Source organism: Symphodus melops (assembly GCF_947650265.1).
Source record: "Symphodus melops genome assembly, chromosome: 18".
Lineage (NCBI taxonomy): Eukaryota > Metazoa > Chordata > Actinopteri > Labriformes > Labridae > Symphodus > Symphodus melops.
Genome location: NC_136708.1, coordinates 5,555,998 through 5,583,380, shown reverse-complemented (window position 1 = coordinate 5,583,380; position 27,383 = coordinate 5,555,998). Strand labels below are relative to the sequence as shown.

Sequence of the window (27,383 nt, the reverse complement as noted above, 5' to 3'; positions counted from 1 at the left end):
CTAATTACCCTACAGTATAGTGAATTTGGGGAAGAGGATCCTAAGCTTCTTACCACTGGTCCAGCTGGTCCCTTGAATCCTTGTTCACCAGGTAACCCTCGTTGACCCTTTTAGAGAGAGGATATTAATTATCATATGTATATAAGTAGAGTATCCTGCTTCTCAGAAAACTTTGTTTTTTAAATTAATGAGTTCAGATGGCTACTGACACTGATGAAGGTTGGGTTTCATAGAATAAGGTGTTCTACAATTTTCTGTGACACTATTGAAAAAGGATGCAATGACACACCCGACCCACGGTGCCATACGTACCGTAGCATGATAGTTGGTCCACAATACTGTACTATTGCGATACTCAGTTCAACTCCAAAGTTTGGTAATTACTACTGACTCTAACAATTTAATCCTCAGCCCAAATCCTAAAGCAGCAATGTCTTAGATTACTAAAATGGCTATGGCTCCCCTACGGTTCCCAAAGGGGCGTCAGGACACCCTAGGGAGTTGCTAGACACTCGGAGGGGAGTTGTGAGATGCCTTCCGAAAAAGAAATATAAATCTGAAAGGACTTTAGTTTGAATATTTTACCCTTTTATTGTGAAAAAGTCCTGGTGAGATTTGTGCTGAAATGAAAGTCCACATTTGTAATAATGTAGGGGCTGTATCTGTTGTGCTCGTTGTCACTAATAAGGCACACTGAAATAATTATGCTAAGGCTGTAGTGTTGTTCTAATGTCAGTGTTTGGATAGGCCTATTCCTGTGTGCTGCTGTGTGAAACGTGAAATGCTAACGACTTCCAGAGACAGACAGGGTCTCACAGTCTGTCACTTCATTATTTTTAAGGGTTGCGGGATGAAAAGTTTTGAACCCCTGGTTTGTGCAGGCGGGCACAAGATATTGCCATTTCTCACCCTATTTCTGATTTTTTCAAACAAAGACATACTTGCCCAAAGGTAAATTTATTTATTAAAAAGCCAATATTTTTAATCCATTCTGAATTGAATTGTGAGGTAGCTCTATTACTAAATGACATCAGCAGGTGAGGAACTCAAACACAGATGAAACACTTTTGAACGTTTTTTAAAAGTTTGCGATAGTAAATATCATAAGATAAGAATTATATACAGCTTCCAGGTCCACTTTAATTTAAATATGCCATGTATATTGCATTATACCCTTAAAATAATGTAGAGCTATAAACTTTGTTCCTATATGTCTCCAACAGTTGTATTTAAATGATCAATCTTAAGAAGTCCTTGGAGCATTTTCTCGTTGCAGGGTTGTGTCACAGACTTGCTTCCCACATCTGTGCTGACATCTAGTGGACTCTGCATCCTATTACAAGATGATGTTTGGCCTTACAGAGAAGAAAGCAAGAATAGCTTACCGGCTCTCCTGGATTCCCTTGATCGCCCTTATCTCCTTTTACTCCATGTAATCCCTTGAAGCGAGAACAGTAAATATAGGAGTTTTAATGAGAAAAAAATGAGATGGGAAAGACAAAGGGAGAGCAGAAGAAGGTTCAACTTTCATCTTGTAAAGAAAAAACTCATATTGTTTGCAGTATGATCTATGATCACAGTTTTTCGGAAATATTGCTGGAACGTGGCTCTACAGTGTGTGAACATTCAAAGAGAGCAGCAGGTATGTCACTTACATTTCCTGGCACGCCGGGCGGTCCCTCTGCTCCCACTTCACCCTGAGGCAAGAGACAATATGGTCACATTGTCTGCATGCTAATAACCTTATTACAGCTAATACAGCATGTCCATTACTGAGAAAGACGAACACGCTGTGATTACTGTAAAACAGTTGGAGAATATAGCATTTTAATATACATTAATAGGTGCCATATTTCTTATTTACCTTGTCACCCTTTTCCCCTTTTGGTCCAAATGGTCCAGCCTGTCCTCTTTCTCCCTATGAAAGGGGAACAAAATATATATTTAAAAAAGTCTACATACCTTATTAATAGTTATAAACATGAAGCCAGGCATATTTTCTAAGTGGAACTAGAAAGTAAAGACCAGTGTGTCTCAAAGTGGTCCCAGAAGCCTCTGGCTCCCATGTGGATACCCAGTCAATTAGGAACAGTTAGTTCTACTACAGTTTGTTTTAACAGAAGAATTATGTGGAACAGAAAATTCCACATATTATGAGGATGTCCCAACATGCACTGTTTTAGAAATAACACAATGCTTTCAAGCTTTATGGATGGAGTTGAGCTTGTAAAGTGCTGTCCTAGTCTTCTGACTATATTCACACACTGATGGCACAGGCGTCTGCGTAAAGTGACCATCAGTATTAGCTAATTCACTCCCACACTGCTGACCAAGCAGAAGAAGCAATTAGTGGTTCAGTGTCTTGCCCAAGGACTTTTCTATATGTGGTCCAACCCTTGACCCTTGGTTAAAAGACGACCGATTCTTCCACTGAGCGCTGCCTCCCATTAGGCTACTATCAGCAATACAGTATATTTTGTAAAATAATCCATAACCCTGAATGAACTACTGAATAAGTGGACAAAGTCTCCAACCGACAACGTAAAGCTTTCTAATCCCCAGGAGTGTACGATTTTTAGTGGTTGCATATGATGTCAAGTTGGAGGAGCAAATGAGAAATAATCACTTGATTCTTATATACTACGGTCGAGTTACTTTAATTACATTGCAGATAATTCAAAATTAATCTTACTTGCCAAATTAGGGTTATCCTTTTTATTCACCTATCACTCTTCCCTGGCTGCACAATATTGACAATATCATCATTAAAACGTAGGCTGTGACCGAAACCACATACTTTTCCTACAATTCATACTTTAATGTGATGTCACATTGAGTATGTGGTATGACCCCAAATCCTACTGAGCAATTTTGTGTATGTAAAAGATGTTTGAGTTTTAAACAGGAGCATACTGGTCATACTTAACAGCGTTGTTGTTAAATTATATTTACTGACCGGTGGTAGACCTAGCTTGATGCTAGCACATCGAAAGCAACTTGGACCAGAAGTACATTGGGTGACATGTATTTAAGTACACAGCCCTGGTCACTTCTAGCTAAAGACATAAGAAGATGGCGGACTTCAATACGTCAAATTCGAAGCTTTAAAAACGAATGATGTCACATTTGCTAGGTTAATTTTTCATACAGTCTAGGGTGGAAATTAACATAATTTTCATGGTTGTTAAAAAAATAACTCTGAGGGGTACAGTCACACTTACTGGAACACCCCTGTCTCCCCTTGATCCAACTGCACCTGCTGATCCAGGAGAACCAGCTTCCCCCTGTAAAAAGAAAAAAAACAAAGAGACATTGTACATAATAATCTTGCAATATATTAATCCAAAAAAGGTGAACAGCTGTTAACTCACTCTCTCCCCTGGAGGTCCTCTGGGTCCAGGAGGCCCATCGTCACCCTTAGTACAAAATACACAACCATTAAAATGTCAGATTTGCATATGGAAAATGCTCATGCTATCTCATAAGCCTCATATGTTTGCAGTAGTGTCGAGAGTGTTTCTGGGTAGGATTAAATGACAGTACCTTAGGCCCAGGCTTGCCAGGAAAACCATCTGCTCCACGCTCGCCACTGGGTCCCTGCAGAGACAAAAGATTTAAAATCGAGATGTCTAACCTGCAGAAATGTGTGTATGCTAGAAACATCTGCACAATTACTGCATGCAATTAAGTTAACTCCAAAGCACAGTGACACTGTACAAGCATACTTTTGATAAAATAAACCTGTCTTGAATAAGCTTTTTCTTCAGACAAAAAAACACAGCCTTATAAGGGGCTCCGCTTCACAGGGGGCCACATAGAAAAACACTGTCCATCATATAATTAAACAATGATAATGAAAATGTTCTTACATCCAAAATTCATACTTTACTTAGACAACTACATCATGTTTCTTGTTGTTTTAATAAATTATATCCTGTTTAAAAATACAGACCCTCTCTTCATAAAATGGCATAAGCCTTATTGTGATATCAATGTTGAAGACGGGCCTATTTAACTTAACTGTCCTGTGATTGGTCGACTGAATAGCATTGTGTTTTAAGGATTTATAACTGTTCTGATGCCACTGCCTTTTTCTAAGATAAAGATAAAATGCTCCAAGCCAGTTTAATAAAATGCTGCTTAATATTTATCAGCTCCTGCTCGAACATAATACAACATGATTCAGTCTGTACTCAAACAGGCAGATATATAGGAGATATAACCAGCATAAATAACCCAACAGCCTTTTAGTGGTTGTAGGCAGAGTATTAGAGAACTAACCATGTCAATTCATATGTATGTTTTGCTTACAATGACATGGACCATTGTGACACTGATTTTTTGAAAAAATATAAACCAGGCTTCAGGCCAGTAATGTCAGACTCATATAGCATATAAGCACCAGCTCCAAAAGCTGAATGGAGCCAGGCAGAGGAGGCCAATGTTAGCCCAGGACAAAGGGAAATAGGATTAAAAAAAGGAGTCATTCTCAAGACCAAACTGACCATTGCTCCATCATTTCCTTGAAGACCATCCAAACCGTCTTTACCAGGAAGACCCTTTGAAAATAAGAAGGAAATGGTTGACACTTCATTTACTTTTCAGAGAAAGGAAATTATATATTCAAATCCAATCACTAAAAGTACCAAGGGCCAACTCACTGGTTTTCCAGGTTCTCCAGGTTTTCCTGAAAATCCAATTTCACCAGGTAGACCCTACATGAAGGAACATGTATTTAAACATGTTGATTATTCTGTCACAGACAGTTGTTCATTGCAGAACAATTACAAGAGGTAAAAACTAGTATGTCCTGATGTGTCCTGATTTTTTTTACTTACAGGAGGTCCAGTGTGTCCTTGGTTTCCTGGTGTCCCAGATGGACCCTGAGGACCCTGCAAGAATTTTAAAAAATCACATCAGTGATGGATGAATTATAATGATTTAGCTGATAAAATATTAGTTATAATATTCTTGATTAAAAAAAAAAGCATTGCTCCATTCAGCACTGAATTAACAAAAATGTGTTGCCCTTTTTTCTTTTCTTTTTTTTTTTAAAAAGACCAAAAAAGTGATAGTAATAAAACAGATTATTACATGGACTAGTACCACAGATCAGCCACTAGAGGGAGATAGTGAAGCATCTTTTAAAGAAAATTCACCCTAGGATTCTCCTTCATACCGCTACACACGGCAGGTGTATTTCTATTTTGCTCTGGGGAGTAATTTGAAAAATTAATTACCATAACCTGTTGGTTTTGATCTGGCCTGTTTATTTTCCCTCCATTAAAACACACGCTAAAGACACCTCTGAGAGAGCAATAATTACATAGTTTATGGGTCACATCAATAATTGGGAAAACCACTCAAGTCGAACGTCAAATTAACTTTCCTTAGCTCTCAACAAGACTTCATTGAGCTCCAAGTATGAACAGAGCCGTACACTCTAAGGAGGTCATTTTAAAAAGGTGTATTCATAGTTTGCATAGACTGTACTGTCTGTACATTTAGCTTGCAACAACACTGAAAGTGTTCTTACAGGAGGTCCAGGAAGGCCGTCCACTCCAGGCAATCCACTTTCACCTTTTTTCCCCTGAAAGATAAAAGTTTTAGTTATTGATGAAAAAAATAAATACAAAAAGACAAATCCAATGCATAAAGTGAGCCGTTTCATCTGACCTCATCAGAGCATATCAAAGACACAGATATCCGTGCTAGCTTTTCACACTTTGGTTTCATCACTGCTTTCTTCTGGGTGTCCTATATCATTCAAATAGCTCTACAGTACTTACAGTAAACAATCAGACTCCCTAACACAGCAACACTTGCTTATCTGTATCTGTATTACTGTAGTGACAGTTTAATGTGCACATTTCTAATCTCTCTTTTAGTCACTTGCATAGGTGTATGGAAAGTTTTTGACACTAATGTTTGTTGTTGTTCGTTTGTTTGGTTGTGTTGTTTACAATAAGAACCGTATGTTCCCACCACCTATGCCCACATTTTCTGTTCACTTGTGACTTATTAACACTCAACCATACCAGCTTACCAATTAACCCAAATGTCAATTATCAATTATCACCAACTAGTGTCCAAAATAAGTAAATAAATAAAATTATAAACCAATCATATGAATACACATACACTCCTACAGTTACTGTCAATCAATCAGTGATTCACAGTCAAGGCTGTTGCATACCATTGAGTCAGTGCAGCTCCTTCTGTCAAAGCCTGACAGTATGCTAACAGCAAACAGTGTCTCTGCTAACAGATAGCTGAAATGCAACATCTCTTCAGAGCTCAGGGAGAATGTGGGGGTGCAAAGCCCTGAAACATGTACATATAGTCATGCATGAATGTATGGTGTGCTAAAGGGTTAGGTTTGAGGTTTGCAGATGTGGTCACCCTTTGATAAAATCCCTTTGAACAGTTAAAAGTGAACTGTCTAAATATAGGCTTTATTTTGTTTGACAAGCTAGTTAAAAATACATTGCCTGGTTTCATGTTATGCCCCATGCCCCAAGTTTGTTAATGCTGTCCAGTTCAACTGTTAAAGACTATTCAAACTGCAGTTCAGGCTGCCCTTTACTGTCATATTAGGGAAGAGGTGAATGGACTGTTCTCATCTTCAGTTACACGGATGACTGATAAGAGCTTTTCTGCCGCGGAAGTGAGATCGACTCAGTATAAACCAACTCAACCATAAAGCCAACTCTATCAACACTGGATGCAGTTTAAATCAAAGTATTAGCTCTTAATCTGACCTCACCCTTGCCCCTCTCCATCGCACGGTGCATCACTAGCTGAGGTATAAAAACCCAGAAGCTGCAGAAAAATGCTCAAGCATACATCATCTGTCTATTATTTTTTTTGACAGTCTTGCCTTGGAAAGCTTCCAACGGGACTTCAGCATGACCTCATATGGAATTATACAGCACATAAACAAAGTAGGATTTTCTAGATACAATCCACCTCAATGTTAGCCCTCTTTATATTTTAATAAAGTGAGAAAATCCTTGATTCCAGAGAAGCTCGTCAGGCTGAGAACAAAGGTCATTATGGTGACAGAAAAGTCTTTCATTTGCAGCCAGGAGAGGATTGTCTTGGCTCTGCTGAACAGCTGCAAATGTTGGATTCCAACACATTGCTGATTAGAAGTTAATTGCTCCCACTGGAGGGATGGTATGAAGGTCACTCTCTTTGTTAAGTGTTTTGGTCGAGCAATTATGTAGAACCTCTGTGACTGTTTTAATTACGAACTGCTGTGCATGATGGGACCACTGTGGTGTAAACAGGGGGGAACGAGACATGGGACGGTGTTTTTAGATTATTCTATGAACGAAAGCTACAGAATCAGCTCTCATTAGCACAAGGAATAAATGTGTGTCTTCTTCAATCTAGACAACCCCACTGGACTCTGATAAATATGGTAATAGGACGACAGTTTCAACTTCCAATTACTGTACATCAGAGTTTTGTTGTCCTAATAGAGCTTCTCTGGAGAAGAAGTTATTTAATTTGAGTTTTGTCGACAGCTTTAGTGCATTATGTAAAATGAGACTAAGCCAGTAGATAGCACATGATCCCAAGACTCTATGCAAGCAATCAATATCATAACCAATGTTATCTCAACACAGCAGCAGCTCTAGACTTATTTTGCATTAAAGCATTTTTTTATGTAGATTGTTTTTTCTCTCCCTTGTCATAAGAATTTTGGTTAATTGATTCAAGTAACATTAGGTGAGATTTAGTGTTATCAGTAAACTGGGGTTAACGGTAAATATACCTGAGGTTGTATAGCGCATTTCTAGTCTTTTGACTACTCAAAGTGCTTTTACACTTCACTAATTTTAAGAGGCAGAAACATTGAACAGGTATCTGCCCAAACTGCACTGGGTTTGAAAAAACTCAGAAGCACAAAAAGATATGACGAAAAACTATTTAGAAATGATTGCTACCAGGCAAAAAGCAGTAGCTTTCAGTAATGCCAGTATAAGATCATGGACTGCACTACAATTGTTTAAAAAATAAAAAGATTACATCTTGCGCTTTAAGTCACAGTTGACTTTTCAGTGTTTGACCAATACACAGATCGATATACTCAATAAGTGTGAGTGAATTTAAGGCAATTATTTACTTTGTTTAGCTAATCTTATTTTTGGTAAAAGACATGCGTAATGCAGAGGCAGCTACCAAACTTGGTCTGTGCCGGGACCTGAGCCGTCGGCCCTCCGGTTCCCAACCCAAGTCCCTACAGACTGAGCTACCGCTGCCCCATTACGAAGGGCAGTAACCTCTCCCCCAGGTGGGTGACACTCCCACAGCTCGGTAGAGTATCTATTTGGGTCACTCTGAGACTTATTTAAACGTGTTGACAAGGAGTAAAATATGTGACCTTTAGTAGTATTCATTTCTAATCAGTAGCCTATACAGCCCTTAAAATAATTTATACATCACAGCCCTACAGTAGCCTAATATTTATATTTTGATTAGGCTCTGTTACAACTGTTTACAACTTTGTAAATTTACAACAAAGTCCCCCAATATGTCTTCAATGGCCTTCCAATAGAGGAAGAGGCATATCTAACATGTCATTATGATGGAGAGATTGTAGCCCTGGATTAAACCTGAGCAAAGTTCAGAATTTAGCCTAAACTCAAAATGCCAGTTGCACAAGCAAAGCAAAATATATATGAATTGCAACTTCGGGTTTTACTTTGCCAGTCATGTTGCCAGTTAGAAAACATGCACATCTTTTTGTGTGCAATAAGCAATTCATTCAACATCAAATAACTTTCTATGCAGGAAAAATTAGAGTTTTCAAAAAAGTTCTACTTGAGTATTTGCTGCATCAAAGATGTCTGCAGGAATTCAACAACCAGTTATTGTGATGAACATGTGTAGGCACAGTTATCTTAGCATTAAAGTGGTAAACACATTTGGTGAGGACATTTTTTTTTTTTTTTGCAATAAGATTCTTACCCTCTGGCCAAACTCTCCAGGACTTCCAGGTAGCCCCTGAAGACCAGGAGGACCCTGAGGAAGAAAATATGTTCAGCTACAGGTCAAACAGCACAACTGGTGTTTTAATTAACTGTTCAGTGCAACATCTGAACAGAAGGCCTTTCAAAGACAACAAAAATGACATGAGCTGAACAACAGCAAAGAGGAACGTTGTAGGAAGGAAGAAATAAATCATGATTCTTACAGGAGGCCCTGGGGGACCATCAGCCCCTGGAGGCCCAGGAGGTCCAGAAACTCCCTAAAACAGGTCAAAAACAGAAGTATTCATTACATGTGTCAATATAACTACAATAGTAGCTTATGACTGTATTAAGAGATTGCAGTCAACATTGCTCTGTTTTATGTTTAAGACGAAAAATGTGCAGTAAATAAATGAGCACTGCATCAACAACTTGCAACAAGATTATTAGTTCCTTATAAACAGCATTTAAATTCTGATTGAACGATCACGTGGTATTTGAATATAAATGTACCTGTCCTAATGCAAACAAATCACAATGGAAAACAAAGTGTTAATTATGAAACGCTAACTCACCTTTTCACCCTGAAGGCCATCTTTTTGATACTGAAATAAATGAAAACGTTCATCAAATATCACACAATTTTTTTTAAAATCATAATATTCTCATCTCCTTTATGTCACGATCTAACAGAGGTTAAGAACACAGCATGGTAACCAGCCAATGTTAGTGTTTCATGTCTTATTTGACAACAAATACAACTGTAAGGATGCATCTATAAAAGATAGTGACCACTACCTCTGTCACATTATCTTGTCTTCTTATAGCTAAAGAATAAAAAAGGCATGGAACAGCATTTCATATATCAAACTATTATTTTGAACTTAGATCCACCTGTTCATTATGTTTACAACATTTTCAGTCCATTTTCCAAGAGACAACACATATATGATCTGCTAGTTTAAAAAAATAATCTAATTTTTACTTTGAAAACAACAGATCAATTGTGAAACAATATGACTGCTATAAGTAATGATTTGTAGTTTATTATTCACATGTAGCTCAAGGTTTCTCAAAGTGAGGAATGCATAACTTTTGAGGTACGATGGAGTACAGCAGGTTTTTTTTAAAAGTAATTATTACAAAATATGTATGTATTCTATAAGACTATAAGAATTTAAAAAAATTCTTATTTCTTATTCATCTACAAGATATTTAAAATTTAAAAATTCAAGCAATTGTTTACTGCAATAACTGTCAACTGTAACAAACAGTATTAATATTTAAGAAAACTTTAGTTCACAGCCAGTGTAAATCCAGATTAGATACTACATGACTGATGGATTTCAATAAAATGTAGTCGTCCTCTAAAAGTTGCAGCAATACGTCAGACTTAGAGGCTGTTTACTCTTTTACATTAACATCCCTCCTCTGTGCTCTGAGACATGTGACAGCCTAATGCTTGGTGTGAAGGCATTCTGAGGACAGACTGAGATAAGACAGCTTAGACCACGTACTGTACAAAGGACTTTTGGCCATAACTTATCCACTTTAGTTTTGCTGTCTGTGCCCTCATGTGTCCTAGGTGGCATTAAGGACCGTCCTCTGTTCATGGAGAACAATGAGGCCTCCCTCTAGGTGTTGATGCATTTAGTTTTCTTAAATGGACAGGTTACGCTTATTTTCTTGTAAAGCAGGGAGGTGAACTCTGATCTCAAGTACTTAGCGAAGATGCATTGTTAATGCAAAATGTAAATGCCGTACTGAAGTGCTGTCAACTTTTTATCCCATCACTAATGACGCACTATAATGCATGGTGTAAACAGCCGCTTACTACAACAATCTTTAACCCTCCACTGAGAAGCTCATGTTTTATTTTTATAGTTTCTAGGGTGTTGCTTGGTTAGATACCGATGGAGCATTGCTGCACTGTGCCTCTTTGTATTGTCTATTTTACAAGAAATAGTTTATGTCGCTTAGAACAGTACTTGCCAAAAAAAAAGTTTAGACAGAAGCAATAATAATGTATGTGATTCCATTTGATACAAAAGTTCAATCAGTTTTGTCCATTTTTACCAATTTCATTTCAAGTAATAATAAAAAATGAATAAAATACATCCAACTCCATTACTCCATAATGTTCCTCAACTAAACAAGCTTGTAATCTTTACAATATGTCTCTTTTATCCTTGTGGGATATTTTTAGTACTTACCACATCCCCAGGTAATCCGGGAAGGCCTCTCTCCCCCTGTGACACAGTGCACACAGCAAAGATGTAAACCCCTTCATTAGAATCAAGAGACTCTCAGGGTAAAGAGCCTCAGGTTATGTCATAATGATATGGCAAGAACCATAATTTATGAGATGACGTGTGCTTAAGTATGTACTTATTGTGAGCCTTCAGTGAAAACTTATGTGTAAAGTACCACAATGGCAATTCCTTGTGTATATGTTTGTATGCGTGCATCCTCGTGCATGCACATGGGTGTGGTGTAAGCATGTGTTCACCACTGGAACAATCATCAAAGTCGGTAATTATAGACAGACAAATTAACTCTGCATTTCATTTTCTCAGACAAATGAGTGGGCTGACTTTGATGGTACACAGAGGAGACAGAGGAATGTCTGGAGAGTGAAGAGCATGGGAAAATGACAATGCCACTGTGAAATGATTTATACATCATCATGCTTACGACAAAATCCTCATTAAATTGATTCTAAACAAGTGAACATTGTGTTTTGCTCAACACATACCTTGATGCCTTTAATGCCGCCGGCTCCGGGTGCACCAACCATTCCTCTCAACCCCTAATTGATTTTCGACAAGAGCTTAATTAGCAACAAGGTGACCCACTTATTCTGTTACAGTATGAATGTGAGGTCTGTTTGTGATGGCAAGGTGTTCAAAAGAAAACAACAACTTACATCTTTCCCAGGGACCCCAGGCTTGCCAGGTAATCCATCAATACCTGCCAAGCCCTAAAATGGAAACAAGTTTACAAAAAAGTATATATTATCAATTGTTGGATACCATAAAGATGTAATTATAATGGTTAGTTTATACAAAAAATTACAGTGTCTACACGTCATGTTTTTTTATTGTTGTGAAAACCAAACGTATTCAAGATTCAAGACTTTACTTTATTTAGTCCTGAAGGAAATTTGCCTTGGACGTACAGGCTGCTGCATAACACATAACACAACAGAATAGAAAAATAGTGCTGACTTGTTTTAAATTAGTTTGCAACAAAACTGGGCATATTGTTAGCATCTAAAGCTACCATACAAACAAAGGCAGTAACTATTTTGCTATCAGCAGAAAATCTGAGGCAAAAGACCACCTAGTGGGGAGGCAAATGCAAAAATAGAAGTAAATGAGATTTAGGTACCAACAGCTAAGTCTAAGGTCTCGGAGCCTGCAGAGTCACATAAGTCCTTCAACAGCTAACACAGTCAGTCAGGCCAAAACATGTGTTCTCACAAAACTCATTATTCACCCCTAGAATGATAGAATGGTGCAAAAGATACATTAAAAGGTACATGCCGCCTGTTGAAAGTTATGTAATTACTTCAGTGAACGGGAATACGTGGGGGTTTGATGTCACCCTCTGTGCCATATTTTCAAAACGTGTAACCCTACTAAGCAAGTTTGCTAACTAGTGATAGAAAATTAGGCCTTTTTCTGCTTATAATCAAAGTGTTTACTGCCATAATGTAGTGTTGAATAAAGGTTTGATCACCAAATACAAAGGAATGATTAGATATCCATTGTATGGATGATTGTTGTTCACATTTATATTATATCAGTTATTATATCATGTTTTACTCTAAGTGTTTTAATCTAATTGTTTGAGATTTTAGTTCAAAGGTTAAAGGTATTCTGTGAAGAGGGCTTGCAGAAGTGCACATTCCAACATGTGTTTGATGTGGCCCTTTAAACTGAATCACTCACCAAATCAAACATAGGTTTAGTTTAAGGCCCTGAATAGTTAATTACTCACCCACTTTTATAGGTTCAGTGGGCCTTGATAGATAATCACTCAAATAGTTTGTTGCTTAAAAAGAAATGACCCAGAGACTCTGTAACTTCTATTCTTGATTCATCCGGTTAATAAACTCTGTTAACCTGAAAGAGACGTCTTCAGTCATTCCTCTCATCCCATCAAAAGAATGCGCAGAGATTTGAGGTAATTATTTAGAGGAGTCAGATTTCTATTAACAACATTTAGGAAAAGGATTAAATAGCAACTTTTATCCTTCACTAGCTACTAGCTTACCTTGGACTTATATTATGGACTTCAAGTTTTCCAAAAGGAGTCAACCTAAGCCGCATTCAATGTTAAGTGCTTCAGCAGCAGACTGTTAATTGTCAACCTAATGTTGTCCACGGACTTGGACGTAGCCGGACGTAGCCTGCTTACATTAGCTTTGGTTGGATCTCAACATTGGCTTTTATGGGCCATTGTTAGCTCAACAGTTAGTGGTGTTAAGTTAATGTTTTTTTTTCTGATCTCCATGTACTATCTTAAGCTGTTTTAAATTAGGACAGAGAGTATATTTGGTACCAAAGAGTTGCCCAGAAAGAAACCACTGAACTTAGTGTCTTTTGGAAACGATTCTCTTCTCCAGCTTTTCTTTTTCTAGCAAGTTAAACATTATGGTCTGTATTTTAGAAAACCAAAGTCTTCGACTTCAGTTAGATCAATACAACAAAGACGAAGAAAGGAAGTGGGCTATGCTATCATCCAACACGCTCTTAGACAGAGCAGATTCATTTCTGTTTTTGATGACCCTAAAAACATAGCTATGCATAATATGTATACAAAAATATGCTAAAATTACTTTTTAAATTGAACAAAAAATGTCTAACAAGAATGTGCAGATAATGCTAACATTTTACATGTTAGTTGCACAGATAATATGGCCAGTAAGATGTTATTCTTTCAGCGCAGATATTATCTGAACTTAAGTTCTGTAATTGTGTGGCATGCATTACTAACAGACATTACTACTAGATGGCAATGCTTGTTTTTAATAGCACTGTGTTCTGTAACACATCCATAACATTTTAGTGTGTAAACATTGCCTTGACCTCCTCCAAAAGTGGATACGATAAATCACATATTCTCTTTGTCTCTCGACTGGGGTAAGTATGTTTCCAGATTTTACCTACAGGAAACTGTTTACTGAATGACTGACTGGCTGACTGACAGCTCCAAACCTGCGATGCATGTTTAAATGGAGCTTTGGGATGCCTAGATCCTGCAACATATAGACAAATCCCACGACAAATTAATCAATTTAATGAATCTGGATTTACCTGAACACATTTTTGAATATAAATCCAACTCAACATCTGAGCATGATAAAAGAGTTATGTTACAAATGTTTGGTACATCTTCCTTCTGTGGTTACATCTGTGTCTTGTTGTGTCACCAACGTTACGATCACAAAAACATCTTGAGAACTTGACTTGAGTGGGAAACTGTTTGATGCTTGATAACATTTCACTGACCTATTTGACTAAAATCAATGGCATGCCAGACGTAAAAAGGTGTTAGACGTTCATAGGATACTATAGACATCAACAAAGCTTCAGTTGACCTGAATAAGCTGCATTATAGCCAAAAGCCCCCACAGATTCCCAGACAGGAAGTGTGGAGAGTAAATCAAGGGAGCAACATCTGTTTGCACAATTACGCCTCTCAGTTCTCAGTTCCTCTGAGAAGAATGGTCTCTCTCAGAAGTTAACCCTGTCGTCAGGTCTTACATTATGAACTATTTATTACAGGTTAAATCTGACCACATGGTTCAAACGGAAAGGATGGTAAAACATGGGAAGTAAATAATAGACTTTCTCTTGTTTCTCAGCGACCACAATTTTCAATCACAAAAACATGATTTTGCAAAGTTGGACATGTTGCTGGATGATTGTTCTCATTCGTGTAGTTTAACCAATCACAGTCTCTGATGTCTTTGTGCTTCAACAAGTATTCCAATGTGGGGGCAGCACAAGAATGGAACAGAAATCCTCAGTGATACTAAAAATTATCAACTGCTGTAAGTCAATTATCTTTCATCATTATAGCCCTTAATGGTTAATGAGTTAGTTTGCTTACTAGGTGCTGTTTTTTTTTACTTACTTAATAACCCCTGAGGGGAAATTTCTGCATGCTTCACACATACAGGACTGAACACACACACTGACACTGACATGCATCAGTGGATAGATGTCAGAATGGGGTAGCGACACTGTTGAGGGTTCAGTGCCTTGCTCAAGGCAAGGGTGCCTAAGCAGTTCTCAGGCAGTGACCAGGCCATTCTCAAACGACCAGGCCAACTTCCATATTTTGGTCCACATCAGGACATAAACTGGCAACACTCCTGTTCCCAACCAAAGTATCTACGACTGAGTTTCCACTGGCCCAGTTCTGTATTCAAATATTTTTTAAAACATTACAATATCCGTTATTTTAATGATTGATAGTGTCAGCAAGTACTTAAACTTTAGGAAAAGTGCAAATTCCAGTCCTATTTTTAATAAAAAAGATGCCACTAGAAGAGACAGAGCACTGTCTTCACTGTTGTGGTATTTAAATACAAACAAAATACCCATTGGGTGCCTAATACAGTTGTTGTGGTGGTATCGAAACAGGTATTAATTTAATGTGATTTTCATTACTATCACATAAAAATGTGAATTGGAAAGGAGCAGTTTAGTCCAGCTTAATGATGATGTCAGAGAGCTGTCTGGTTGTTTGCACAGGTGTAGAACCAGTCCAGTTAACACATTGAGCAACTCACATGTGATCCCATATATGTCAATAAAACATCATGTTTCTGAATTCTTACCTTTTCCCCTGGTGTTCCCTTTTCACCTTTTGTACCAGCTTCACCCTACGACAAACAAACAACATCTTAATGTTTGTTCAAAAGTAACAAATATAAATGTTATTTCATTATATACTCACAGTAACTCCTTTAGGACCTGGCAGGCCCACCAATCCTGCATCCCCTTGAATTCCCTTTAATACAAATTGAACAACATCAGCTTGGAAGATGTTATGACTTGGGACTCTTTAAAAGTGTCACCCTTACTGACTCAGCACAGCAACAAAGGACAACTGGCAGACTGCTGAGTCAGAGCTGAATCAATGTAAGACATTGTAGTACCTGACTAAGGAACTTGAAACCTCCAAAAAAGCAACAGCAGTTGTCAGTGAACCCCCCCATGTAAGAGTCTTGAACTTTGACCTCTGACCTGGCTTTCATTCTTTGCTCCTGCGAGAATAAAGGAAGTCTGTCCTTTGAAATTCATTTTCAAGGTGTTTTTATTCACTTGTCTTTTTGAGATTCTTTTAGAGGGTGTTCACTCTGATGTAATACACCAGAGTGGGCGTTGTTGTTTTTAACTGCTATTAAGCCTAAGAATAGCTATTTCACTAGCTGTTATTTAAGGCCATTACTTCAAGCTGTAGAGACCAATGTTCTGAAAGTTTATGCTTCCTTTTTACTCATGCTATGGTTTTATCTCTGCCTCTTTACGGAGCTGCTTCTGTAACTAACCTGTTAATTGGATGACATATTAAAAGAACTAAACTACTAAATAGACCTTTATCACACGAGACAGTTTTATATTTCACATAAATGTAAATGATAAAGCTGTATAGTGTTACCCCAGCACTTTTCTAGTCTTACTCAAAGCGCTTTTTCAGACCTACACATTCACACACTGTTGATAGAGGTTGCTATGTAAAGTGACCATCTAAACTAGTATCTAATCCCATTCATTCGTTCATACACCAATGATGGTGGGTTAAGTGTTTTGCACAAGACATATTGATGCAGGGAATAGGCATTGGACTCCCAACCTTCCAATTGAAGGAAAACCAACTCAGCTGAGTCACAGCTGCCTAATGTTATTTACTGTAAGGCACCTATTTTTTTCCTGCTGCATAAAGGGACATCTGATTTGTATTTACTATATCTAAAATCAAAGCTGAGAAAAGGAGGGATCATTTTCCGTCTCATTTTCCCTTTGCTAAGAATGCAAGATTTCGTTTTAAGTTTTCTTGGTCAGTAATCTTTGTGTTTTATCATAAGGGGGCAATCATTTCCTTCAGTTCTGGGTAAAGCAGCCTGCCACAATCCTTCTGCCACACCCAAGCCAGCACTCCTGCTTTCTCCTCCATCCTGGCTCTTTCCCCAGCTGCAGCTTCATCCAAAGAAAAGTCAACTAAAACTCCTCTTTCTGGACAATTGTATTGTTAATTTTTTGGACCCAACTAACTATCTTAAAAGTAAATAAACAAGGCAAATGCATATGGATTGGATTTAAAATTAGGGCTCATTGTTACAAGTTAACACGTGATTAAAATAGAGCGCTAAATGTGTTTCATTTAATCATATGAGCCTCATTCAGCTTAACAATAATTTAAAAAGATTCCATGATGATAACAATATTGGGTGTAGTAGTGAGGCGGATTAGCTGGATGGGTTTCAGGTAGTTTTCCTTGGACAGCAGGGGCAGATCCGGCAGTGGCCTAATCCTCACCTAAAACCTGCCTTAAAGCTGCCTTAAAATCCTCAATCAACCATGTGGGCTGTGTTACAACAGGCCACCAGCAGCTGTCTATACCTTTCAGTGTGGTACATTTCAGAATTTATGGCAGAATTTAGGAAGTAAATTAGAGAACATTCAAACTGAGATTGACTTCTTGACACGCACGATTTATAATGCAAGACCTCATTACATACCTTTAATCCTGCTGGACCTGGCTTCCCTGGCTCTCCAGATACTCCAGTGGCACCCTATATCCAGGAAGACATACAGAGGACAGTTTTATTGCCATGGATGGATGGATGGATGGATGGATGGATGGATGGATGGATGGATGGATGGATGGATGGATGGATGGATGGATGGATGGATGGATGGATGGATGGATGGATGGATAGATAGATAGATAGATAGATAGATAGATAGATAGATAGATAGATAGATAGATAGATAGATAGATAGATAGATAGATAGATAGATAGATAGATAGATAGATAGATAGATAGATAGATAGATAGATAGATAGATAGATTTTTTGCAGCAAACAATGACTGAAATATCTAAAAATAGGCTTCTTACTTTGTCTCCTTTGTCTCCAGATAAGCCATCAATACCTGGTAAACCTCCAAGTCCCTGTCGGATGATTGGAAACACATAATTAATAACAGAAAGGGACCTTTTAAGATTGAACATATGAGAGAAATCCTGCAGATGTCCTCCAGTGCCACACCTTCTCTCCCTTTTCTCCAGGAGCACCTGTTAACCCTAATGTTCCTCTATCACCCTGTAAACAGAAGGCAATAATTAACAGAGTTTTCTGTAATATATAAGCATGCAAGAGGGCCGGCGTTACAGGGATTGGTGCCGTGCTGTCAGAGTATCAACCTGATAGCAACACAAAACTTGAATTAGTACATGACGAACGGAGAATTACAGTGGAACAAAGGAAAACATGTTACAGGTTATTATTGGACATGATTAATTGAACAGTAGTGCAGACATCTGGACAAAAGACAAATGTTACCATTAGACACAGAACAAAAGGGGTTACACACGTCGACATTGAAACAAAGACAAACAAACTTTTGAGTAAATGTTTAGGAGCCAGAATATGCTAAGAGCTGTCCACAGCTCCACAAAAACCGACTATGGTCGAGTTGCACATCCAAAGGTTCAAGGAACAATGGCTTCCCATTGTCTCCCGAGTGTTTCACTTTTGGTTTGTGCACTGATGTAGTATGACTTGCCAAGGAATCCCTTGGATTTCTGAAAGCAGGACTGAGTGAACAGTAACAGCAGTTTAATTGTACAGTCCCACAAGGTTTTGCCCACCACAAAACTCCCCTTTGCTTTAAAAACCACTTTACAAGTCACAGGCGGTTGCCCTTTAATTAGTGTAGGAGCTTGTATAGAGAGATTAGGGAAAAGGCCCGCTTGTGCCTTTAACAGAGAAGATATCATCTATGACACTGGCACATGGACAAGTGCCTGTTTCCATAAGGTTAAGATGCAATTAGAGGCAATCAGAGTGGTATATATTCACTTTCAGCCAATGCATCTGGATGACAGACCATCATTTATAACAACAGCTTTGAAAGTCTGCTTACGTCATGTCTTTTCATCAGCTTTACGAAAGTTTACAACAACAAAATTGCAGCCTTCAGTGGGAGGCGGTGAAGACAGATACCAAAACAGAGGGCAAGAAATAGAAAAGCAACAGGGATGCTCTGCATTAAATTTGATTTAATGCCTTTTTATCAAATCAGTTTGGGTTTTAGCAGCAAGAACAACAACAGAGAATTAGTTTATAAGAAAATGAGTTTGCTTGTGGTCTGACTTTAATACCAGCATTAGAATAATATTTCACAAAAAAATAGATGCATCTACTTTAGATTCTTTTATTCTCCAAAAGCATTTATGCATTCGTTCTCAGAACTATTACCGACAAAGTAAATAACATGAATTTAAAGACCATCTCTTTTCTCCCAGACTTCCTGCGGCCATTTTAAAAATGTCCCTTTTTGTTCAGCTCGAATGATTCTTGCCAAAGTTTTTAGTCTCTCGCAATAAATAATACTGCGAGGCTCCCAGCTGGCACTGCCAGGCAGCACACAGGCTGTGATTTGAACTGGGTGGGCATCTGCGTAGGCCTGCCTTCCAGCGACACATCCTCTGTGGTAACCTGTCCTGTAATTCTGACGATCACAGCAAAGTGCTTTTTCCTTTGGCCACTCCCTCACAAACGAGAGTTGAAATGTAAAATAGTATATAAAGGGAAAAACAGAAAGGAAAGATAGGGAAGACATGTTTTGTTTTTTCAGGATGAACAGGAGATTTACATGCAAATGAAATATGCACAGACTTGATGCTCATGCAGAGTCGGGAAGAGCAGCTTTACTTACCTTCTCACCTCTGTCACCTTTGACAGAGATAACTTTGCCCTGCAAATAATTAATCAATCAGGATCAATTATTGTCGAGGCAGGAAAATAAAAGCACATGAGATAATAGCTAGAAGGCATGCAATCTAAACTCTTTTTAAAAATGTACAATTTGATTTAAACTGATTTACACGTTTTCTGTAAATCTACAAGAACATATCTCTCCATAACGAGGTAAACAGTGGTTGTAAATATGCACACTTCAATTTTTCATACAGTTTCTCCCTTTTCTCCTTTGATTCCAGTTGGTCCCACGTCGCCCTTGAGGCCAGAGTCCCCCTGAAACCGTATGTTCACACAATGAAATAAAAGAACAAACAACTCTGGGGACACATTGAAGCTGTAGTTTTTGATTTCACACACAATACAGTGCTAAAAGGCAAAGGTAGATGACCTTTTCACCCTTAGGACCTGCTGCACCGGTCACACCAATCTCTCCCTGTTAGAAATGAAAATACAGAGGATGTTCCAGAGCCATCAAAGAATTGATTCCCACTCAACCGTTGAAATCATAGATAGGGATGAAGCCAGGGAAAATGAGGTAGCTTTACCTTCACTCCTTGAGGGCAAGAGCAGTTTACTTGAGGTCCTCTCTGTTGCTCTGCCACTGTAGGGGTTGGAGTGGGGATCTGCACAGGGGGGGCCTCTGTAACAACTTTCTTTGGGCACTGAAAGTACATATTTAAACCAACAGTCAGGAACCAAAAAACGAGACAATGATAGTGTGGTGGAGGGTGGATCTGGGGAGCATTATGCAGCTGGGGCACTTCCTCAAACAACTCCCTACACTCGCTCCCTGTAAATCTTTCCCTACATTTCCACGCATGCATGAGTCCTCCACAGGAAGAACTGTCCAAAGCTTTTGAGAAAAATGAGAAAAAATCAAACAAAAAAAGAAAAATTACAATTTCTTATAGCTTGTGCATCACTTAGGCACACTTGTTTTGTTGCAAGGTTTAGTTCACAAAAATACACGGGGCTAATATACGTTCAGGTGCAAGAAAGCCAAAAAGTTGTCCTGCTCCATGCAATTTGCCCTTAGTTTACATCTGACTGTCAAGAAAAACTTTATGCACCTCTGCTTTGTGCTCTCATACTAATAGAGCTGTGTTGATGATGCGATGAGAAGGGAAAACTTCTCAATGGTTTATTTTAATGCCAGACTGATTAATGCAATGTTTCAAGTTTAAAAACTAAACTTCCTTTCTGAGTGGAGCAAGATCAACTCAAAATAAAAAAATACAAAATGTGACTGCTCCAGAACATCTCAACAAACTTGGTTGAAGTGTCCACAGCCAGATGGATTTAGTCCCTTGTTATATTAATAATGTTAACTTTAAGATATAGAAACAGACTTTATATACAGATTTTTTTTTTCTTTAATCACACAGCAGTTTCATTATTTTTCTGAAAACTGGAAAGCTTGCACATGATATCTCTTAATAAACATTCGACCCAGTTACCACCTTGTCTCAAGACATTTTTCAACTTAATAGACATCAATTAAGACACGTTTTAGCAATGAAGCTTGGTTGCATATAGGGGACATCTTTTTCCTGTGTTTTGTGATTTAGTTGTTGTCTTAAGATGGCTTAATGGTTTGAAGAAGCCTAAAATTACTTTTCCGTGTACCTGCAGAGAACTGAAGCTTTTCTGCAAATTATAGTCATATCAAACTCATGGGTTGGTTTCTCTTGATTTATGAAAAGCTGGGCAGAAGCGGAAATGGTTTGCCCAAATTTGGCAGGAGACTTGGGACACTGCCTACAATACTCACAGGTCCATTGGGTAGATCGCAGCAGGTTTCTAACTCTGCATGCTTGGAGTCGCAGTAAATCATCATTCTTTGTAGATCAAACTGCATGAACAGAGGCAGACATTAGATAAAGCGATCTTAAACTTTAAATAATCTTCACTTATGCACATTGAAAATCCATTATGATGGACATGAGGAGGTTAAAAATGTAATAAAACGTACACAACTGCTGGTAAACACTCACATCTATTGGCACACTGTCATATAGCCTCTTCCCAATCACTGTCTTGCCCTGGATATCAATGTCCTCCCTTTCTTCAATAGGCAAAGTCTGGATGTGTTTGCAGTCCAGGTACAGAGACACAGACTTGGCCTCCACACTGAGGGCGATCTTGTGCCAGTTGCGATCAAACAGATTGTCGACTTCTTGGTTTTTGAACACAGCTCTGACAGCATCCTTGGTCAGTCCCACAGCGTTGTACTCCACAGCCTTGTTCTCACCATCCAGGCGGATGGACACCTGATAGGTCCGAGGCACATAATGCTAATGTTAGCTGCTGTAAAGGATTACACAACCCTCTTATGGGTTTAGGAGAATTATGATATTGATATAATTACACAAAGTGCTATAATTTAAGACTTCCTTTCAAAGACACTCAAGTCTGGGTTTGATTTTCTCTGTCTTCACAAAGTGAATCACTCTCAATCATGACATATTTCCAAATTTAACGCCCATTCATAATGACAGGCTCTGAATCAAAGTCAGCCTTTTTCTAACTTCATATTTGAACTGGCCAAATGCAGGCACCTATTAGTCATGTTTATAATGATTTCCTTTCCGTTAGCCCACCTGTGGGATGCCATATTTGTCGAAAATCTGCCAGAGGTACCAGTCCTCACGTCTCGAAGTTTTCCTGAATTTGAACGTTGTCACATAGGCGTATTCATCAGGCAGCCCTTGAGGAAACACGTCCCTGCAGAATAAAATGATATTGTTATTGTAAGCACAAATGCTGCTTATGTTATGAAGTTGCAGTGAACCCATTACAGTTAGTGAGCTAAGTAAAACCCCAAATCCAACAAAGACTCTATGTTTTACCTCATAGCTGCTTGTCTGTTTTTAAGGAAATTCCATTTCCTATTTGTTAATATCCACAGTAAGAAGTGCTAATGACTGACGACCAGCCCAGGGTGTACCCCACCTCTCACCCAATGACAGCTCGGGTAAGCTCCGGCCCCCCACCACTAGAAAAGTGGTTTAGATAATGGATGGCTGGATGTAAGAAGTGCTGATAACTTAGTTGGACAGTTTATATTAAAATCCATGGTGATTAAACTCTTTATATTCCATGGTGTTACAGACTTGATTGTGATTGATATAATTAAAAACGCAAAGCAATGCTCTGCTATCCTTGAGAGACGGCCGTAATTAAGTAGAACACAGTTATGAAAAAGCAGACAGTTGCTTAGAGATACTGGTGTGTTTAAAGATGGGTGAATAAAAAAGAAAATGACAACAGATGGACTAATTGTTAAGAGGAAGAAAAAAAACATTTTACTCAATAAAATAATTTCTAAATCATCATGAAGTTATTGACAATGATTGATTTCTTAAGTAAGTAGTCGTGTAAAAAGCTGAGCTCTCATGTCATGTTGGTTCCTCGGGAGCATTGGTGGGGATGGCCTGCTACTATGTATTCTCTTCTTTTTGTCCCTATCCTTCTTCCTGCATCTTATCGCTTATCCCCATCCCTGTTTTCAAATTAGTTTTGGTAGATGGCTGTTCATCATGAGCCTGGTTTTGCCCAAGTTTTCTGCCACTTAAAAAGACGTTTTTTTCTTCCCAGTCTTGTAACTTTGTTGTTTAGTGCTGGGCTCACAATATAGATAGACAGATAGACAGACAGACAGACAGATAGATAGATAGATAGATAGATAGATAGATAGATAGATAGATAGATAGATAGATAGATAGATAGATAGATAGATAGATAGATAGATAGATAGATAGATAGATAGATAGATAGATAGATAGATAGATAGATAGATAGATAGATAGATAGATAGATAGATAGATAGATAGATAGACAGACAGACAGACAGACAGACAGACAGACAGACAGACAGACAGACAGACAGACAGACAGACAGACAGACAGACAGACAGACAGACAGACAGACAGACAGACAGACAGACAGACAGACAGACAGACAGACAGACAGACAGACAGACAGATAGATAGATAGATAGATAGATAGATAGATAGATAGATAGATAGATAGATGACATAACTGCAAACATTCCTGCATCTCAACAAGCTTTAAACCCTGACTTTTGGTTCAATTTGTTTTTAAATGAATTGTGTGGCATCTGTCATGCCACTGTCTTTATCTATTTGCAGTATAACAGTCAGGTCACTTACTCTGTTTGCTGTACAATCGGCATGGTGCCAAGACGTACGTAAGAGCTCTGGCCATCATCATCTCTGGTTCCCAGAATATCTTTCACATTGAAGTACTCCATCAGGTCGAACCCTGCAGCGATAAAGTGAAACAGCCTAGTTGGAATCAAGACAATCTCTCACACACACGTACATCAACACAAGGGGCTCTTGAGTCATGGGGTTGAGTTATGGTTTTGTCACATTTTAGGATATACTGAAGTTTAATTGGGTCAGTAGCTCCACACCCTTCAGCAAGCGGCTGGTATAAGGTCCTCATGTTAGTCTGAGAGTGTACGCACGTGTGTGTGTATAGCCATGCAGCGAGTGATTTGAAGTGGTATAACCACAGACCATATTTAGGTGGTTTAGAAAGGACACTCCCTTGTACAACAAACAAGTGCTGCTGCTATGGCAATGCCAGCAGGATGAGAGCTTGTAAAGCACTAAAGCTGCCAGCTTGTCCAGCAGATCTTGCGGAAAAGCTGGTGGTCTCATTGTGAGGATTGGGCACTGAAAGCAGACTTACTGAGCCAACAGGGGGAAGACGGACTCAACATGTTCCTGTATGGCCTAGTTATGCAGGGAAATCTATGAGATTTGATGTTTCCAGTGGGAAAATTAACACCAGTGAACTAATCTGCTTAAGAAGAAAACCGGAACATTATTAAGGTGGTAATGTGAGAAGCTGGCAACAGATTAGTGGATGTTATTAGAAATAGCCTGGAAACAGGTGGTAAAGAGCGCAGGCTGCCCCATGTGCCATTAGCAACAGAGCAAAAAATATCAGTTAAAAAAAAACAAAAAAAACCTTTATATCTCATTGAATAAGTGAGGGGATTAACCACCAGCCACAGCTGTTTTATTCATTGGGAAAGGTCACCAAGTGTCTCCAGGCGTACTGTTATTTTTTGGCAACTTTTTTTAGACTCTGAAACCCTCATTTTGGCCATTTATTTTCCCCCTATCATCAGAGTATACATGCAGCTGATTGGAATGAGGCAGATAAAGTCGGATGATTAAGTCTACACTAAAAGGTTTGAGGATACTTTGAAATCAGAGCTTAAGTCCAGAATTTACAACGTGGCCATGTGGTAAAATTTTGGAGTGAAAAACAAATGTTTTTTTCAACACTCTCCAGCACTCCATATTTTCATACTATAGGCCTACTGTATAAAAACGTTTAAGGATTATAAGTATCACATTTTCTCAGGGAGGCATGCAGCTGTGTATTTTACCGGCTTTGAGTGTCTTTGTCACTGAGCTGAGTTCGTGCACAGTCCCTCACTGTGCCGTTCTGTGGCTGTTTGCAGGCCATCTCAGAGCAAAGCTATAATTTAGACTGGCTGTGTATAGTGTATAATCAAACTAAAAAGTTATTTTGGACAGCCAAAAAAACGACCAATGGGTCGATCTGCGGGAAAAGCCAGATGAGTTCACTGACTGGGAAAGGCAAAGCATGTGCACAGCATTCTTTTGATCAGAGCAGACGGCAACATATGTGCAGTAGATAGTGAGCTCAGACTTGCAAAGACACTCTGCAGCCTCCTGTGTGTGCTCAGTGCCCCGAGGGGTCAGACTAGACAGCCCCTGATAAATACAAGTCTGACTCAAACCACAGCTCTCTTGGCTGTCAATTCACAATCAGAGGCAGATAGACTTGACATTTCTCATGGAGCACGACACTCTTGCTGCAGCAGTGTGGAGAGTATTTATTGCTTATGTGTATGTGAAGGAACATATCTATGTGCTTCGAAACAATAAAAGGAAAATACTGCATGCTGCATGTCCTAAAGTAGTGGTTCTCAACTGGTGGGTTGGGACCCAGATGTGGGTCGCAGAGCCACTTTCAGTGGATTGCAAATTAAATGTGTGCCCACAAATAATTTTTCACATAATTTTTTGGTTGGTCCTGATTTTAGACAAGTTGAGAATCACCGTTCTGAAGCATTTCCATAGATACAGACTTAAGTAACTCCAGACATCAGGTCATGTCAGGGAGCTTCAGATATAAGAATGATGAGATAAGACTTTTTCCCAAGTCCAACCCGATACAGGTTTTAGCTTTTAGATCTGATCGTGACACAACTGTGTTATACAGCAGGTTGACAACACCCATAATCTCACACTGTGCAAACTTCAGATTTAAAATGAAAGCCTTAGTTTTCGGGAGTCCTGCTGTGTTGACCCTCTTCATGTGCCTGTGGTGGTCCTCACAACACTGTGGGAGCTGTTACAATATGAAATTACAGCTCCTGAATTAGAAATTCCTTAATATATGAATAACTGCAGAGGCGAAAATGATTATAGTGCAAAGTAGCTCTTAGGGGAAGACTTTTTAACTTGTGGTGCTGGCAGCTAAATGTAAAGGAAGTATAAATCCGCTCAGTGCACATATATTTATGGTGTATTGGTTTCAAGAAAAGATTGAGTCATATAATTTTCCATTTAAGCAGGACTTTGAATTGTGTAAACAAAACGGGGCCCAAAAGAATTTATTCCAATTAGAGTGCTCACAGCAGATCTACAACGCTGTGCACTGGAGACGTCTCCTTAAGAAAGCCTCAATGGCCTTCTGTGTTTTATCTAAAGTTTGTTCTAATTAGTTTGTGGCATTAATGGAAAATCATGACCACATAATTAGCACAGATCTGATACTCTGTGTTGACAGTGGAAAGTAGCCCTGCCAATTATGATCAGAAGCACACACTCATCGACTCTATGCAGCCAAATCTCCCTTGATATCTTGTTGGGTTTTTTTTTTGTTTTTTATATTGGTTTTGTGGGTGCATCAAATAGTAACATCGAACGTGGAGCTTTTTGTACCTCACAGTGGGAAAACTCTATCTTGGCAGTCATAGACAATCTGCAGTCTGGTGTTTTTCTGTTGTGAGTTGTATTGCAGTGCTGATTTCTTTTATGGTTCTTTTGTGTCTGCCTTTGTACAAAGGCTTGGAAGTTTAATTAGCTTAGCTAAACTGGCAGTTGGAGTAAATTAGCTAATTTGGGTTTGAAGCCCAGTGATGCTCTGGCAACATACCCTGGTTATATCCTGTGCATCATCACTCAAGAGGTCCTTATTCTTGACTTGTCGAACCCATGTTAGACAATTTGTTATCAAACCTCACACGGTGCCCTCTTGTTTGGCACAGCATTTAAGATTTGTGTGTGCCAGCCAAATGTGTTCGGAGTTCAACTTTGTAA

General features: G+C 38.7%; 1 protein-coding gene across 1 annotated transcript in view; it reads right to left on the bottom strand.

Annotated features, from left to right (window-relative positions):
- col22a1 (collagen, type XXII, alpha 1) overlaps positions 1 to 27,383 on the bottom strand; it is a 58,176-nt gene that overhangs the window by 20,285 nt on the left and 10,508 nt on the right. Inside the window, exons 5-34 of the mRNA XM_079368499.1 lie at positions 24,162 to 24,273; positions 22,589 to 22,712; positions 21,983 to 22,258; positions 21,760 to 21,840; positions 20,534 to 20,650; positions 20,377 to 20,421; positions 20,199 to 20,261; positions 19,945 to 19,983; positions 18,273 to 18,326; positions 18,122 to 18,175; positions 17,740 to 17,793; positions 15,954 to 16,007; positions 15,835 to 15,879; positions 11,908 to 11,961; positions 11,737 to 11,790; positions 11,195 to 11,230; positions 9,557 to 9,586; positions 9,206 to 9,259; positions 8,980 to 9,033; positions 5,537 to 5,590; positions 4,839 to 4,892; positions 4,662 to 4,715; positions 4,506 to 4,559; positions 3,544 to 3,597; positions 3,372 to 3,416; positions 3,222 to 3,284; positions 1,865 to 1,918; positions 1,656 to 1,697; positions 1,386 to 1,439; positions 54 to 107 (exon numbers count right to left, since the gene is read on the bottom strand). Coding sequence (XP_079224625.1) covers positions 54 to 107; positions 1,386 to 1,439; positions 1,656 to 1,697; positions 1,865 to 1,918; positions 3,222 to 3,284; positions 3,372 to 3,416; positions 3,544 to 3,597; positions 4,506 to 4,559; positions 4,662 to 4,715; positions 4,839 to 4,892; positions 5,537 to 5,590; positions 8,980 to 9,033; positions 9,206 to 9,259; positions 9,557 to 9,586; positions 11,195 to 11,230; positions 11,737 to 11,790; positions 11,908 to 11,961; positions 15,835 to 15,879; positions 15,954 to 16,007; positions 17,740 to 17,793; positions 18,122 to 18,175; positions 18,273 to 18,326; positions 19,945 to 19,983; positions 20,199 to 20,261; positions 20,377 to 20,421; positions 20,534 to 20,650; positions 21,760 to 21,840; positions 21,983 to 22,258; positions 22,589 to 22,712; positions 24,162 to 24,273 — 1,982 coding nt within the window. The remainder of the gene's footprint in view (positions 1 to 53; positions 108 to 1,385; positions 1,440 to 1,655; positions 1,698 to 1,864; positions 1,919 to 3,221; positions 3,285 to 3,371; positions 3,417 to 3,543; positions 3,598 to 4,505; positions 4,560 to 4,661; positions 4,716 to 4,838; positions 4,893 to 5,536; positions 5,591 to 8,979; positions 9,034 to 9,205; positions 9,260 to 9,556; positions 9,587 to 11,194; positions 11,231 to 11,736; positions 11,791 to 11,907; positions 11,962 to 15,834; positions 15,880 to 15,953; positions 16,008 to 17,739; positions 17,794 to 18,121; positions 18,176 to 18,272; positions 18,327 to 19,944; positions 19,984 to 20,198; positions 20,262 to 20,376; positions 20,422 to 20,533; positions 20,651 to 21,759; positions 21,841 to 21,982; positions 22,259 to 22,588; positions 22,713 to 24,161; positions 24,274 to 27,383) is intronic.